The 16,997-nt window shown below is 36.4% G+C and overlaps 2 protein-coding genes across 3 annotated transcripts in view; both read right to left on the reverse strand.

Annotated features, from left to right (window-relative positions):
- Positions 1-1,875: 1,875 nt before the first annotated feature.
- Positions 1,876-3,323, reverse strand: LOC140763136 (aquaporin TIP1-1-like). The gene is made up of 2 exons (XM_073101198.1): positions 3,136-3,323; positions 1,876-2,791 (listed from the first exon to the last, which is right to left on the reverse strand). The coding sequence occupies exons 1-2, from the start codon at positions 3,266-3,268 to the stop codon at positions 2,172-2,174; spliced, it is 753 nt and encodes a 250-aa protein (XP_072957299.1). The 5' UTR covers positions 3,269-3,323; the 3' UTR covers positions 1,876-2,171.
- A 4,276-nt stretch (positions 3,324-7,599) lies between these two features.
- The window catches only part of LOC140763168 (pullulanase 1, chloroplastic), a 93,275-nt gene continuing 83,877 nt past the window's right edge, over positions 7,600-16,997 (reverse strand). For both annotated transcript variants that reach the window (XM_073101239.1, XM_073101238.1), the window contains exons 23-28: positions 12,481-12,569; positions 12,215-12,292; positions 11,283-11,421; positions 8,259-8,368; positions 8,069-8,168; positions 7,600-7,963 (exon numbers count right to left, since the gene is read on the reverse strand). In XM_073101239.1, the coding sequence (XP_072957340.1) occupies positions 7,847-7,963; positions 8,069-8,168; positions 8,259-8,368; positions 11,283-11,421; positions 12,215-12,292; positions 12,481-12,569 (633 nt within the window). In that variant the 3' untranslated portion in view covers positions 7,600-7,846. The remainder of the gene's footprint in view (positions 7,964-8,068; positions 8,169-8,258; positions 8,369-11,282; positions 11,422-12,214; positions 12,293-12,480; positions 12,570-16,997) is intronic.

Consider the following 16,997-nt stretch of genomic DNA (forward strand, 5'->3'; position numbering starts at 1 on the left):
GTTGAAGGAGATTATTTAAGGAGACCTTTTGGAGGCTACATTGGTTCTTCAACAAACAAGGCCCTTCGCATCTAAAAATCTTAATCTTTCGTCTTAAGGGCTATCTAGACGAAAGATCAATCTCGAGGGTTACTGAGATTGGACTTCAATCACAAGAAGCAGTGAATCGTGGGTTCTAGCGATCAAGACTGAGAGGAACAAAGTCGTTTGGATCGACGGGTTGTTTTGTGAGTCAGTCTTGTAACTGCGACTATCATAGTGATTGGTTTTGATCCGAGTTTGGATCCGTGGTTTTTTACCGTTTGGGTTTTCCACGTTAAAATCTTGGTGTTCATCTTTACTTTCGTTCTTTATATTTCTTCGATCTTTTACTTAAGCGAACGAGCGAGATCATTGCCTAGTATTTAGATACATACGTGTGTCTAGGGGTTTTTTCATACATAAATTACTCCCATTTCATACTAAAATCTATGGTAAAGGAAGAGTAGAGGGATAAATTATTTAAGAGCATCTTAATTATTTTTCATCTATGATTATGTTAACTAATTTATATGATTACTTTTAATTAAGAAAACTAATATTAGAGTGTTTCGGAGGATTAAACACATAATGTAGGAGTTGAAAGATAAATATATATAAAATATGGTGTAAATAATAATGAAAACAAAATGTAGGGAGCTGAGCCTGATTAAACTTGATTAAGTAAATTGAATTTTATTGGGCTGAGCCTGATTAAGCTTGCTTGTCCTCAAGCTCCATGGAAAATTAGATTTGAATCAAATTTGAGATTGATTCAATTGATTAAACTTTGCTTGTTTCAAATATGAGCCGAGATCGAGCTAGCTTTATTATTTTGGCAGCACTAGTTGTATAGATACGAGTCAAGCCTTTTGGATTTAGGCCGAGCTGGCTTGGCTAAGAGAGAGTAAACCCACTCTCGATTAAGCTTTGAGTCAAGATCTAACTAGGCTTAGTTTGGTCTTAGGGCATATATGGGTATGTGTTAGCCAATGAGCTAGTTGATGATGTAAATCAAGTTAGGCCAGATCATACTTATATAAGCCCTTAAAGGAAGTCTAGTTAAATCATACAAACCCATAAGATAAGTCCAATTAACTTAAGTAAACATTTTAAGTCAAGTTAAATTAAGTAAGCTTTTAAGATAATTCTAATTAAGTTATGTAAGCCTTAATCTTGGTAGGACTCATTTTATCTTATCTCTATATATAAAGGGGTTGGGCTACTTTTTTTAATCATCCAAGCATCCAATGAAGAATTAAGAATTATATTTTAATCTTATACTATCTTAGGAGTAAGAATAAGATAATTTAGGAGTAGAAGTAAATTAATCATAGCTATTTATTTTTCTAGGAGTATATTTAACTTAGAGCCCTAATTTTACTTCTAAACTTTAGCTAATATCTATTCCATGAGCCACCCAACCTTACAGCTGTTCACCACCACCCTCCGCCATTCACCACCCTCCAACGATCGCCCGCAACATCAAATAATAACCAATCTGTCAAGTTCTGACCTTCCTTCATTATTTAAATTTTATCTTTCCACTCCGACTTTGAAATCTTACGAAACCAAAGCCATCGTATCTGTGATTTCCTAGTTTTTATAAAAATATCATATTTTTTTTATATTTAGATTAGTCCAGATTTGGTCTGTAACAATTGATCCCCTGTATCTTGTAGTGATGCAATGTGAACAAATGTCTTTATAACTATGTTGAGCTCTTAAACAGAAAAATCACAACACCAACGGATGTCTTTTTGCAATCATGCTGGTGGGGATAAATCCTGGGTTTAGCTGGGCAAACGATATTGGTGCATAGAAGGAAGGGCTTTCTCCATGTTGAGACGAAAGGGGTTGTAGCCAAAACATTATGTTCTCCTCATTCAATAAAAGACTTCAATCACAAGGAGGAACACAAAAGGTATAAGTGCATGATCAATTGGTCATTGCAATCAACAAAATGAGCATCTCAACACTCTTTAATAAAGACCACACCATCACCCATCTCCTTATTACCCAAAGGATAATGAAAAAGAGAAATTAAAATAAAAACCCAAATCAACCGATAGAAAGCCAAAGAGATGAGCAAAATCAAATCAAAGGTACATCAAAACAAATCATAAGAGAGTCTCCTCCTCCCTCTCTTATAATTAGTAATCGGTGGTGGGGAGCTGCTCATGGGAGTTGCAGATAAAGAACACATCGTAAATCACACCGGCGAGGCCCCCACCGATGAGCGGGCCGACCCAGTAGACCCAGTGGTGGGACCACGACCAGCTCACGAACGCGGGCCCAAAAGCCACGGCCGGGTTCATCGCGGCGCCGTCGAAGGCCCCGCCGGCCAAGATATTCGCGCCCACGATGAGCCCGATCACCAACGGTGCAATCGTTCCCAAACTACCCTTCTTGGGATCAACCGCCGTGGCGTAGACGGCGTACACCAATCCAAAGGTCATGACGATTTCCAGGACGACTGCGTTCCAGGACCCAACTCCGGCCAGCCCGAAGGTCCCGGTGGCCTGGCCGCCGGTGGCCACGCGGAGCAGGAAGCAGGCGACGACGGAGCCGAGGAGCTGCGCGATCCAGTAGAGGAGGCCGCGGATGAGGGTGATGTTGCCGCCGACGAAGGCGCCGAAGGTCACGGCCGGATTGACGTGGCCGCCGGAGTTGTTCGCCCCGACGGATACAGCGACGACGAGCGCGAAGGAGTACGCGATCGCCGCGGCGATCAGGCCGGTCGGCGTCGACGGCCCGCCGGCCGTCAACTTGCCTGCCAGTTGAAATCATATGTCATGATCAACTTTTGCTAGAAAATATATCCACACACACACATACACACACTAAGTATATCCGAAACAAAGGATTAGTTGCACATAAACCCCTAAACTATAGTCATAGACTCCTCATTTATTATTCTCAACTCCAATTACTTACACCTCGAACTTTTATCTCCTTCTTTCATCTAAAATAAGATAAGATAAAACTAATCACGTAAAATTAATGAAAACAAATATGAAGACTGTAAAAGTTTGAGAGTAGCTGAGGAGCTAACATGATATACAATTTGTTTCTATGGTGGGAATAAGGAGGAGATGCAATTAAAAGAGCACGTACTGTAGGCCATGACGGAGCCCTGGCCGGCGAAGATAAAGAGGAAGGTGCAGATGAACTCGGAGAGAGCCGCCTTGAGGGCGCTCGGCTGAATCGCCTCATCCGGGGTTCCGATCGCCATCCTACTAGCCGGCATCTTTTTTCTTAGCTTCAAGAAATTAAGATGGAGGAGGAGGGGAGAAAATATACACTTAGAGTGGTGTGGTCGGAGGATGGATACTTCCTTCTATTTATACTCGAGAGAAGGCCATCGTCGACCGGACGTGGCCGGTTACCGGTAACCACGACATGTTCTTCCGAGCTACGTGATGATTCGTGGGAGAATTCTTCAATGACAGCTCAGCATCTCATGCCAAAGAGCTGTCTTTGCGCCACGTCTGCTGGCTGGATGGGGGACATGGCTGGTGGATTGTGCATGGTGACGTGGATTAATGTTATTATTTACGACTTTGTTTATATTATAATTAGGAAATATAATTTATAGATCAATTCCAATTCCCTCTCTTTCAATTCACTCGGATGCTTTGCAAACGACCAATTTAATTATTTGGTAGGTTTGGGCCAAATCAAAGTAATAATAATCTCATGAGTGAGGACAAGTGGAGGACTGCACTGGATCAATCTATGCATATAAATACCTATAATGACGAGGCAAGTGTTGCTCACGTATTTGCACTAATTAATTATCCGTTGAAACATGGATAAGTGGATATTATATGCTAATCCTAATCTTAGTTTAATTCTTGGATATGTTGACCGAGTGGATAGCATAACATGAGAACAGGTAGACATATATAAATTAATGATGTGATATGGGTCCCTCTTATGGTCCATAAGGGCTATCCTTATCCATCATGCATGGATATATCATGTGCCCAGATGGATGGATATGCATGTCACTCCGCACGTGCAGAGGCACGTGGTTATTTGGACGTGCTTTGAAATAGAATGCCACGGCTAAGGCTGTAACGGCTCCACAAGTATATATATAATTTTCTCCCTATTTTATTTTTAAAAGATAATTACACCATCTTTATATATCGTGAAATATTAATCCCTTCTAATATGTAAAACCTCCAGAGTGTTGGATTTTTTGTTAAAAGAATTACGTAATTAAGTTTAGGCTCTTTGAGGACTATCTTAATATTATTTTTGAGGAAGAAAATGATTGAGGGTTAGATAGTCATTCTGTGTTTTCTATTACTGTTACAAGGCAAGAGATATTAAATAGTTTAGAGGATTAAAGTTAAAATAAATAAGAGAGTTTATGTGAAAATAAGAGTATACACAGGTTTAGGTGTAATTAATTATTTTTGGGGTTAAATATATTTTATCTCTTTGTACTTATGCCTAATTTTTTTTTTTTTTTACTTTCTGTACTTAAAAAAAATCTCAAACTAGTTATTGTATTTACGACTAAAATGATACCGTTAGATTTTCTGTCTAAATTAACGTGGCGCACCTAAATAATTTCAAAAACCGAATGACAAGCTCACTTCCCTCGTTTTCTAGTTTTTTTTATAGACAAAAATGCCCTTTCCCTCTTATATATGCCTTTCTTTCTCTTATTTTTGATACCATATTTTCTTCTCTTGTTTTCTTTTCCACATGTGGCCTCTTCCTTTCTCAAAAACCCTAGTTAGGAAAGAAGATGAATCGAGAAAAACTAGATCAAAACCCCGTTGATTTTGCTTAACAAACCGACGAGGTATTTTGGTTATTTGGCTGCGCGCTATTAATTTAGACAGAAAATCTAACGATATCATTTTAGTTGTAAGTACGAGAATTAGTTTGGGATTTTTTAAAATAAATGGGAGGTAAAATAATTTTAGACATAAGTACAAAAGATAAAATGTATTTAAAACTAATTCTTTTATATAGAAGAGTCTACTCGATTATGAGTTTTAATTAAGTTCTATTGTAAAGAGCTTGAGGGGTTTCGTGAGTCACGAGTGATACATATAGTATTGGATTCTGAGATCCATGATTAGAATAGAACTCTATTTCTCTCCCCATGAGTGCCATCATGATCCTATTATTGGTTGGCTTGATAGCGGTTCATCAGTTAAAGGTAATCTAAATCTGGGGCAAAAAGAGATTTCACCAAACTATCTATGTTCCAAATTTTATTTACCAAAATAGATTATTTTTCAAACTTAATACTAAATGGGGTCTATTTATTATAGCACTAAATAAAAAACTTTAGCGCCGACAAGTTTGGTGTTTTCATTGAAGAATAAAACAATGAATAGTTAAGTATTTATTTATAGGAACCAAATTTCCCTAATCCTACTTTTGTGGGTTAATGAAAATTCCATGCCTCACTTTCTTACTTAAATATTTTTACCAGATTTTCTTGAACCCACGAGGAGTTAGTTTGTGGCCTAAGTAGAGTTAGTATTACAATAAGAAATGCTGAATTGATAATGTCTAAGGCCACTTAAGTCTAAAATGTTGAACTCATTAGCGTCTTACAACTTAAAACCGCCGATCCTCTTCTTCTTCTAACATAGCCAACCTTAGCAGAACGATAGATCTTCTTCCTTGCTTCTTCTTGTCCTTCCCTCTAGCAACATGCTTCTTCTCCTCTCCTCGAGTACAAACCCACATTCTTTTTGTCCTTCTCATTCAGAAACCCTAGCTAGCAGGGGCATTATCACCGCTCGAAAATTGGTAAGTATCCGAGTTGTTACAATTTTGGTAATAAGTAGCTACAATGTGTTTGAGTTAATTCCCGAGCCTGTATTTTAACTTTTTTTTTTTTTACTTTATATGCTTCTCTATGAATTCAAGATAGTTATTTAGTTAATGGTCTCCAATTAGTGAATATTAGTTTGCCACTGGCATGCCTTTTAAGGAGGGTTCTACCTGAATTATTTCAATGTCAATCTAAATCTATGAGGCTAGGTTTTCAAATTCAGACTAATCCAACCAAACAAATAAGAAGTTGTGATTACCTTTTTGCTATACACCTGTTTGAATCCTTCAGCTTAACTATTCAAAATATCACCTATTTTTTTTTCTCTTCGTTTCAGGTCATTATTGTATTCATGATTCTAGGTAGCAGAGGCATCATCATTCTCTTTCATTATCTCAGTTATTCTATTAATAGGAATTTGAGTAATAATTTCAGTTAATTTTGATGGAATGTGGGTAATAGTTTTAGTAAATTTCAGTTAATTTTGATAAAAATTTCAGTTATTCTAGTAACTTTACATTTACTCAACTAACTGAAAATTTTGACAGAATTTGGACCTTTAATTTTGACTAACTTTACTTCTGATTCTATTAACTTTGTGAAATTTTCTAAACAATATATATATATATATATATATTCTTTTTTTGAAGATGGCTCAGAAGTTCATATCGATTATATGTATTTGGGATAGCAATATTATACAATTATAAGATGGTACAATTAATTGGAAGGCGTGTCAATTTTTTTTTTAAGTTAATAAAAATTGTAGTTACAATGGATTGGTCGAAAAGTTTTCAAAAGTTAGTAAAATGAGTAAGAGTATTATAGTATAAAAATTAGTATGTAATAGAGTTTTTCAAGGAGGAAAATTAGAGTTCATTAGAATTAATGGTGATGGCGATGCTGATACTATGCTTATCAGAATAATACTAGGGTATGTTGGAAGTCTATATTATGGGTACACTAATTATTTACGAAAAAGACAATCATAGTAATACACCAATTAAAGCTCCATTGTACAATATTAATGATTTGCTGCAGTTTGATGTTACATAAATATTTAATGAAGGATCTAGTCAACTAACTAATTAATGGAAGCTCTAGTCAACCAAATTATGAAAGCCTCATTGAATTATTTGGAGTCGCTAGTATTACTAAAGTTACTACATAAGTCATGAAATCCCTAGTATTAATAAAGTTACTAATATAAGTAATGAAGGCTGTAGGCAACTATCATATATTGGTTTAGATATTAATCTATTGATTCAGCTATTGCACGCGTTATTAAAGGTGAACAAACTAGCCATATATTATATAACATACTTTGGGTTTACAAATCAGTTGAAACATCTAATGAAGAGCATAATGATTCATTATTAGAGGGTGACTTAACTAATGATGAATAAATTGAAATTGCAATCTATCTAATCGAATAGTTTTAATCGGATATTGCAATTGTATAATATAACTTTGACACAAATTGTTGATTTCTCGTGTCTCAATCAGAAGGGTCCTCTGAGCACGATGGACGTCTCCCTTCTTTTCTTGACAGTGGATATTGTATTCGATATTATTGTTGAATTAAATCCAATAATGGAGCTCCCAACTTTTAAGAACTTATGCCACTGGTTGTACTGAGTACTATCTAAACTGCAAAACTATGGCATTATACACAATCATCCAACCATCATGTGAAGTGTACTGACAAATATCAATAGGGCAGTCTTGAGTGTCACCAGGATATCTCAAACCTTATCCTGGTTTCATAATTATGTTTATTAATTATTGTAGACCTTTTATAATACTATCAAAAATTCCATATAATGTTCTTGATATGAGTGATAGGTTTAGGAAATATCTGTTTTAACGTCTGATCTACTTTAATGACTTTTGCTCCATACCCTTGGTGGCTTGGTTCCACTACATAATGAGAGTTGAAGACCTAATAAACTCTTTTTTGCCTCACTGTGCTCAGATGCCTGAATTTTCTGGAGATCACATATAAAGTTTTTAGCCCTATGCTGAAATGCCTCGAGCTTCAACAAAAACTGCTGTTGTTCTTGGGGGAACAGTAAAGCGTCCAGAGGCAGCCAGATATGTTGATTTCTTAACTACTTCATCTGCCGATTTCAACTGCATCAGTTCACTCCCATCAGTATACAATCTTAATGATACTTAAATGGTAAAAAGATAATAATGCAAAGACAGAGACAGGGCTACTAAAACATGATCTTTTACCTGCACAGGATGCAACTCAAGTGCTCTCCACATCAGTGCAGGAATTTCTATGGATACTTCAGACGGGGATGCATTGAAGACAACTACAATATAGGAGTAGCTGCAGTAAAAGGTAATAGTTAAATTGTGTCTAATTGCAACTACATGCCACAGTAACTGAGGAAAATGAAAGCAAATTTACACCACTCACATTGGATCTAGTTGAGTCATGGCAGGTTTTCCATCATGTCCATCTTCAATGCTCATAACAATAGCTCCTGGGACCCATGAGGGTCCTGTATTATGAAAGCGCACCCTTTCCTAATATAAGATGGGAGAAACAAAATGTAGGTATTAAGTATTTTGCATGACATAACAACATATGCTTTCTTCCAGCTAGAAGTTATAATCTGCTGCACAAAATTTACAGCACAGTGTGTGCGCGGACACAAAAGGAATAAGGTGAACCAAGTGAAAGAAAACTAAGGTCTCACAAAGTAGGCTAAAAATCTCTTTAAAAAATATAGAAGTTTGATGTGTAAAAATGATGAATCTTACCAACAGATAAGATTTTCCTATATAAGCGGCAGCCTGGCACATTGAACCAAAAATATAGATGATTGATGTGTAAAGACAATGAATCTTATCGACAGATAAAATTTTGCTATATAAGCTGGCAGCCTGGCGCATCGAATCAATATTCAAGAAAGTTAAGAGTTGAAAAATGGAGTGAGAATATCGTCTCCCATAAGTGGCTTGGAACATCAGATATATCATGTCTACTACCGCAATCTTATGAAGGGGAAAATGGTTCAACTGGAGATTCAGAAAAGCAACGTGGATGGAAATGGATGAGATATTGGAGGTACCATCAGTTACCATTTAATTCATGCCCTTCTCGATTTATGATGTTTCTTTTTCTTTAATGTGATAAAACCTTTGGATCTTTCTGCCATACTTCATAGTTCGTATAATATGATTGCAGCAAGAACAACACTTCTGTCACAGCTATTTGGGGATCAATTGCATAAAATATCAATATCATAGTATCAACTACGCTATCCTAACATTCTACTTCTTTACATCATGCACAGTTACTCAATTGGATCATCTACATCATTATCAACATCTCATGATTATTATCATCATCATTATCACCCAAGCCTTTTCTCGATGATATGGGGCAATTAGGGAACAGCTCTAATATGAGAAGGCTCCAAAATAACTGACATGTTTAATGACTGGCTGTTAACCACTCGACCTAACATCAACCCTCTATAAATTGATGCTAAATTCCTGATTAAAGAAAACTCAGATAATAAAGGGATTTCTAGTAAAAACATTATGGCGAGTTGGTCGGTAGACAAACCTACCTTCTCAATTGCAATTTAGGGTGACACATTCTAACATTAGAAAATTTAAACATCTTATGCCAGAACAAAAAAGGATATTCAACTATTTAAGACTTGAACATGTCTAAAAGAAGGCACTAAAGGATATATTTCCTCGATGAGCTTAAGCAACATATTAACATCAAATAGACTAAAGGCCTGACCATTAGCATAAATTGTTGAGCTCCTAACATCCCTATCAAGAGGTTGGGTTTTCAAATCCCCACATTGTCAGAATCAGAAACAAAAAAAAAACAAAAAAAATTGGGGTTGAGAGAGGAGGGTGCACTCACTGATTTAAAATTTATTTGGTTTTCGAGTGGATTCCACTCACTGAGCTATAGTTGTTGGCTCATGGGTTCTTTTATTGTTTATTTATTTCAGGTAATAGTCAGCGGGGCGACTGAGCGGGATGTACCCGGACTCCACCTCCACTTAGGATTCACCCATTTACTTTTCCGCTCTTTTAGATTTTATGTTTTAGATTAGAAATTTTATTTAATTTATTTAGTTTAGAGACTTAAAACATAAACATTGTTTTATCTTTATTGCAATTAGTTTTAAAATTTAATAAAGCACATTTTCATTTTATTTATTTATTTATTTAGTCATCATATATTAGAAAGTATCAATAAGGCTTCGTGCATCTCAAGCATATTGAGATGCATGGCCGATCGTGATTCCTATTTTGGGTCGTGACACACATAGACTTGGGAAGAATTTTTATGAGGGTATTTCGTGAGGACAAATTGTGTTGGAGTGCATTGTGATTGGATTCAGCCCATTTCTATGGTAGTTTTGCCTAATTGTCCAATCTAATTATTTGAGATTGTGAGCCTAAGTGCCTTATATATTAGAGAGGGCTAGCCCTATTGTTCAACTTATATGTAGGCTTTGGAATTATAAAAAAGTATAATATAAACTTCAAACTCAACAAATTATACTATCTATCTAGTCTTACTTAATAGAGATGTAATTAATTAAGCATGATATTATGATCCATCAACATGGGTCGAATAAGTCAAGTCTAATCGCATTTATATTTGCTTATTGTTTTTAATTTTAAATAAAAGTGGATGTAAGCCTAATAGGATAAATTGGATCTGATCTGCTATGACTCTACTTCTATAAATATGAGAGGTCATGGGTTATTTAGTATGTATGGAATGAATATTGAGTTTAGTTATTTTATTATTTCGCATTTATCTTTTATTTGAGTCGTTAGATTATCTTTATTTTCATAGGAGTAGATCTTAACACTAGAATCCTTTTAAGCTTTCAAATCTTAGCCACCATATTCCTCCACAAGCCACCCACCCTTAAGGCTGACCTCCACCATCCCACCGTTGTTCGTCACCCTCTGACGATAGCCGTAACATCGGATAATCTGTTTCAGCCCAATTTTAATCTTTCCTCACCATTTTGGCTGTAACTTTTTGCACCAAACTCCAAATTCACTAAAATCAAGCCAAAAGAACCCTAACTTGTAAAGCTATCATCCAGTAAATTTTTATAATTTTTCTGAAACTTGTGAAACGATTGTTAGCCAACTACAATATAAGATTTGAAAATGAAATTGGATGTTGTCAGAAAGAGCTAAACTTATTTAAATATTCAGTAAGCTATTCATGAGTGCAATTGATTTATATACCATGCAATTCATGCTAATCGAGTAATTCATAGTGAACTGAAGATTACAATAAAATAATATAAATATTTAAGGCTTTCTGCACCGGTAACTTGAATTAGTAAATAACAGTGCAAAACTCTCTCTAATCTTATTAGAATTCTTCTCTTCAAATAAATTTCTGCAATCTAACCTGCAGGAAGTAAAAACATGATACCTGGATGTCATTTGCTGTCCGTAGACGGAAAAGTGGCGACGAATATCTGACCTTCAAAAGGTCAACAAAATTATCAAGTGCAGCAAGCATGTGAAGCTTCTTAGGCTTGAAGGATGGATTTGCTAGTCGTGGTCTAATCCTGAAGTGCGCAATAAATTAATTCTAGTACACAACATAAATGTAAGTAAATATAGATGCATGTATATACATCGGCAGGATCAAAAATACATTATCCCTAAATCAGCAAGCAAGGGTTGCCATGTCAGTGACACTAGGAGTGTCAATTACCACCGATCGGCATGCTCAGCAGGGCAATCCATGATGCATTCAATAGTAAAAAAGTGTTAAAATCTATTGCCAACAAGATTTGACATAGTTTGTCATCCAGGCCAGAAAACACACATATAAGGTATGTACTTTTGTATATATATATATAACAAGGTTTACTGCACTAATTAGCAAAACAATTCATAGCCTTGTCTAAAGATAAGTAACTGGTAGAATATAATGCATTTAAAATTACCGTCTCTAATAGCTTGAGATTTAAGAGTAATTGGTGAATTAACATGGTATTGAAGCATAAGTCCTAAGTGCAAAATTCTACTAGGCTCGTCTGTCAACTAAATATCAAACCTCTGCCCATTAATTCAAAATCCATATCTTGGGTCTAGTAAAATGTCTCAAACCCATATATAAGGATACTGTCGAAATATAAAGGATTCAAAACTGCTGTTTTCGAACAACTGAAAGTTCGAGAATAATTGGGGAGTTAACAATAATAAAATCAAACAATTTTCTTTTGGTATACTAAATTAAAGTGGAGCAACAACTCAGAAACAGAGAAAGATGAAAGAGAAAGAAATAAGAAAGAAAATTAAGAGAAATAAGAGCATCAACATGATACCGTAACAACACCTAATTGAAAAACATACATAGGCCAGCTTCTCTCATTCTTTTCTCTGGGAGGAAGTCCAACACCCCAATTGTTTGATTCATAACTGAAGTCAAGCCTTTTCAAACAGATAAAACCACATGAGATTATAATAAAAGGAAATGGTATGAATATAAGAAATTTGCTTTCTCACCTTTTACTTATATCATGATAAAACACAGAAAAGGAAAACAAAAACAATTATGGTTGGTCCAAAAGTACTACATTCTTGTAGAAATGATATTACTAGTTTAAGGTAAAACTAACCTGTTAAACCAATCACCAGAGTTATATGAGTCACGATCAAGTGATTTTGACCTCAATATCTCATCACCAGCATGGAAGAACGGTATTCCCTAAGGAGATGGAAGACAAACATTATTTTTGTGATTATATTAACCTGTTTCTTATCAAAGAAACCTCTATAATGATTCTATACAAGATTAAACAGTCAAAATGTAGATATTGATAAGCAATTGGTCAAGGCAGCTTACTAGGAAGCTTAGATGGTTAAAAATCAACATCTCTATAAATGATCTTTTGGGCTTTATGTTCTCAACTCACCACATAGCATAAATTGCTCATCAACTGTGCATACTTCAAAGTACTTTTCCTAAAAGAGTAGTTCTAATTTTCTGTTAATTCAGATACAAATTACAGCATAGTGATGCTTGGAGTTGATAAATTATTATGTGTTGATTTCTCCAATAATTTCAATGTGGACTAAATCACACTTGGACAATGATTGTTTTAAGAACTTCCAGAAGGGGTGTAGAAGTCCAACTGTGGTGGTGTAATAGTGACAGGCATACATTTCATGTATAGTACAGTAAAGCAGAGTTCTAACAAATAAATATGGCTATCAAGAAAAACTGCACCTCAATCAAAAGGTAACTATTTGAATATGCACCAATGAAGCTAGACGAGTAATATACTCAAAGCTAGGCATAAATAATATCCTCGTTTTGGTCTTCATCATAGTCCAAATGAAAGCCAGATTTATTCTACCCAAAAAGTTGTCAGTCGTCTCAGTTCACAAGCTCACATTGAAAGATGCAAACCGTATTAAATGCAGACTTAAGCGGTTATTTTTGCATTAAGAGCTGAAAGGTGCAGACAAGTGGCTAGTGAGAATATGGAACTGAAACAATATAAGCCCTAAGCCCTAACTCAATAAGTTCAGGGAAAAGAGAGAAAGAGGAGAGGATTTGATGAAAAATGTATTGCTTGATTTGAAAGAGAGAGCCTTAGTCATACTTATACAAGACCACCATGTATCTAAATAAGTGAATAAAATATGACAAATAACTCTACTACCCTTCAAACTCAAGATGGATTATAAATCGAGAATTTGCTAACTAGATGCTGAAAGTGTAGAAAGGAAGAGACTTCGTGAATAAGTTAGCAATCTACTCGTCAATGCTAAGTTAATGGAGAGAAATAATGCCATCTCGGTACTCTTGACAAGTGGTGCATTTCGACTTCAATGTACTTTATCCTCTTATGAAAAATAGGATTCTCAACGAGTTTTTTGACATTGTCATTATTGACATTAAAAAAAGTTAAGGGAGGTAAGAGAACACCCATGTCACAAAGGAGGTGACGGAGTTAAATAATCTTGTTAGTCATAGCAGTACAGTACACATAGCATGACACTCAGACTCAATACCAGAGGAGTCTTCCAGAAAAATGCAAAAGCCAATAGTAAATTTTTGATAAAACTTATCACCAGCATAATCTACATCAGAATAAACCCACAGCACTAAGATGGAAATGGATGGCATAAAGAGAGCGAATGATGGTGCCATGAAGGTAACGAAGAATACGCATAAGAGCAACATAATGGGCAGATCAAGGAGTCTGCATAATTTGAGTGACAAGACCAACTTCATGAGAGATATCAAACTAGTTAATGGTCAAGTAGACAAGGGTTTCAACTAGCTTACGATATCTAGTCGGATCTAGAAGAAGCTAACCATCATCGAGGTGAAGCTTCACATGAAGCTCAATTAGAGGTAGCAATTAGACAAGTGTCACTGATGGTGGCATAATTGTGAATATCTGTATTATATTTTTGCTGGGACAACTAGCGGTAAAGATGCTGCTGAAGAGAGCGAATGCCGACCGAGTCATCTCCTGTGATAAACATATCATCGATATACAGAAGGACTCGATCTTGAGTTAAAGACCACATAAATGTGGATGGCTTAGAGAGACTCTCCTGAAATTCATAGTTTGTGAGAACACTACAAATATGATCAAACTAGGCGATCCCATAGATAGCCAGTCGACAAATATAACATGGAGGAATGGAAAAACTAAGTGGAGGAACCATGTACACGCTCTCATCAAGAAGATCATGAAGAACCACATTCTTCACGTCCATTTATGTAGAGGCCATTGGTGAATAAAAGCAATGGATCCATCAAGTCGATATTTGACCCTAAAGATCCATTTGCAGCTGATAGGCAAGATGTTAGGCGGGTAAGAAATAATATCCCAAGTATGCATCTGCTGAAGGACCTGAAGTTCATCTGCTATGGCTTGTTGCCACTCTGGAACCTGAACAACCTCATGAGAAGACTTGGGCTAAAGGGTGGAGAACTGCAAGGAAGATGTAAAATTAGGAAGAATATATAGCAGAAGACATCAGAAAATCATACCAATCAAGAGGGCGACACTCGTGCTCTAGATTGCCCAAGTGGGTGCAGGAGTTGTCACTATAGAGGATGAGGTGATTAGAGGGACACTATTAGGAGAGGGAGGCTCAACTGTAGGAGGGGAACATAGCTTGGGATGCAGAAGTATGGCGGGGTCGTCATAGAAATAGGTACTCTTTTGGAAGGGTTGGGACTCAATGAGAGAGCAGTTTAGAAGGGCAAATGAAATTGTAGTAAAGAAGTATGCATGAGTAGAGGAGTGTTAGGCATATGGAAGGCATATAGGGGAGCAAGAATAGAGACATATGAGGGGACGAAAGATAGGATAGGGATAGAGATGTAAGAACTGAAATTTTTTCGGAGATGGAAGGAGGAAAATCTTTTTTTTTTCAACGATTTCGTCGCGGAAAGAATCCGTAAACCCTAACAACTCTTTTCCTATATAAATCGAGGCTTATTCTCCTCCACGGGGGTTATCTCCTACTTCCTCTTCTTAATCTTTTGTTTCCACATCCTTACCTTGTCGGAGCCACCATCATCGGATCTAGAAATCGAGGAGTCACCGGAGTGAGAGAACACCAAAAGCATCACAGGTGAGTCCTCCCCACCCACAGATTTAATTAGAGATTAATAGGTTATATTATAAAAACCTAATTTTAGTGTTCATGGCTTTGTTGGGCGATCCATCGGCCGACAATATCGATCGATGCCAAATCTGTCTAATAGCTTCACGTTGACGACCTCGTGTCGTGGGTGTATTTTCTTGTTCTAGAAGCCCCAATAGGTGCTCCACCATGGATGACGACCATCATGGTGAGTCTCTCCCCGTCGGTAGGGGTGGCAAATCTTGACCCGACACGATAACCCGCCTCTTAATCGGGTTTGAGTTTAGTCTAATCGGGTTCGGGTTATAAACGGGTCAATCTGCCTAACCCGATTAATAATCGGTCGTGTTCGGGTTTATAGCTGATTCATTTTCACCCGTTTAAGTATACGGGTCAGGTAGAGTTAACCTGCCAACCCTTACTATATAAACTAAACTCTAAAAGTAACCTACCCCTCACAACAATCCATCCATCTCCATCGTCTCACCCATCTCCACCGCCTCACACATCTCTACTGTCTCTCGCCACAGAGACCATAGTCTTCCTCTCAGCTCTCATCTCTTGCCTCCTCTTGCCTCTCGAAAGCTCTATCTCCATCTCGCCGCTTCTCGCCTCTCGCCGCCTCCCCCACACCGCCTGCCTCAGATCGCCAGCCGCTCCTATCTACCCACGCTGCTGCCTCAGCTCGCTTGCCGCTCTCATTTCCCCATGCCAATAGCCCAAATTGCCCGTCGGATCTCCTCATGTCGTCATCGCCCTTCGGATTTCCTCACTTCTCACGCAGTTGTTACCCGTCAAATCTCCTCACACCGACGCTTCCTCACGCGAGGTCTAAGATATTTTTTTTATTCTTTATAAATCATCTTTTATTTTGTAAATATACATCTTTTATTCTGTATAAATTATCTTTTATTCTGTAAAAGATGATTTATTTTGTATAAATAATCTTTTATTCTGTAATACACAAAAGAGTATAAAAGATATAGCCAATCTTGACTGTCAATCCATCTATTTAGTTTAGTTTAGTGTCCAGTGCTTTTATGGCATCTAGATCTATAGATGATGCATACATGAAATATGTCCAGTATAAGTGTATAACAGGTTAGTTCTTTTCTTTGTTTTTGTACTCAAATTTCTTATACATATACTGCTAATTAGATTTGTGTTGAATGTTCTTATTGGTTTTGTGAACTTGTTTTTTGTTTTTGGGTATTTATTTAGGAGTTTCTTTTGAAATAAAATGGACAGCAAAATTTTTGGATGTAAGTTTTTGGGTATTTACATATAACAATCAGCATAGTAATAGAGTTGCTAGAATAAGAAATAGGCAAGATTTTCTTGTTTAAAATGGAAGAAAATCATGCAGCCTAATGTAAATACTAGTTCTGATGCTATTTTTAAGTGCATGCTTTCAATTTTAGCATACATAGATCCAGAAAAATAGGGAGTCTTGTGCATAGTTATTTTGCAGTGACAGTTTTGAAATGATAGATGTTTTATTTATTATGTATAATAACTA

Source organism: Typha angustifolia, chromosome 7, assembly GCF_048772165.1.
Source record: "Typha angustifolia cultivar Huaian chromosome 7, ASM4877216v1, whole genome shotgun sequence".
NCBI lineage: Eukaryota > Viridiplantae > Streptophyta > Magnoliopsida > Poales > Typhaceae > Typha > Typha angustifolia.

What these genes read in the sequence shown, in the direction of transcription:
- LOC140763136 (XM_073101198.1), bottom strand. Translation starts at nt 3,268, where the DNA reads ATGCCGGCTAGTAGGATGGCGATCGGAACCCCGGATGAGGCGATTCAG. An exon ending in GGGCTCCGTCATGGCCTACA is followed by an intron (nt 2,792 to 3,135) that starts GTACGTGCTCTT and finishes TTCAACTGGCAG; the next exon opens with GCAAGTTGACGGCCGGCGGG.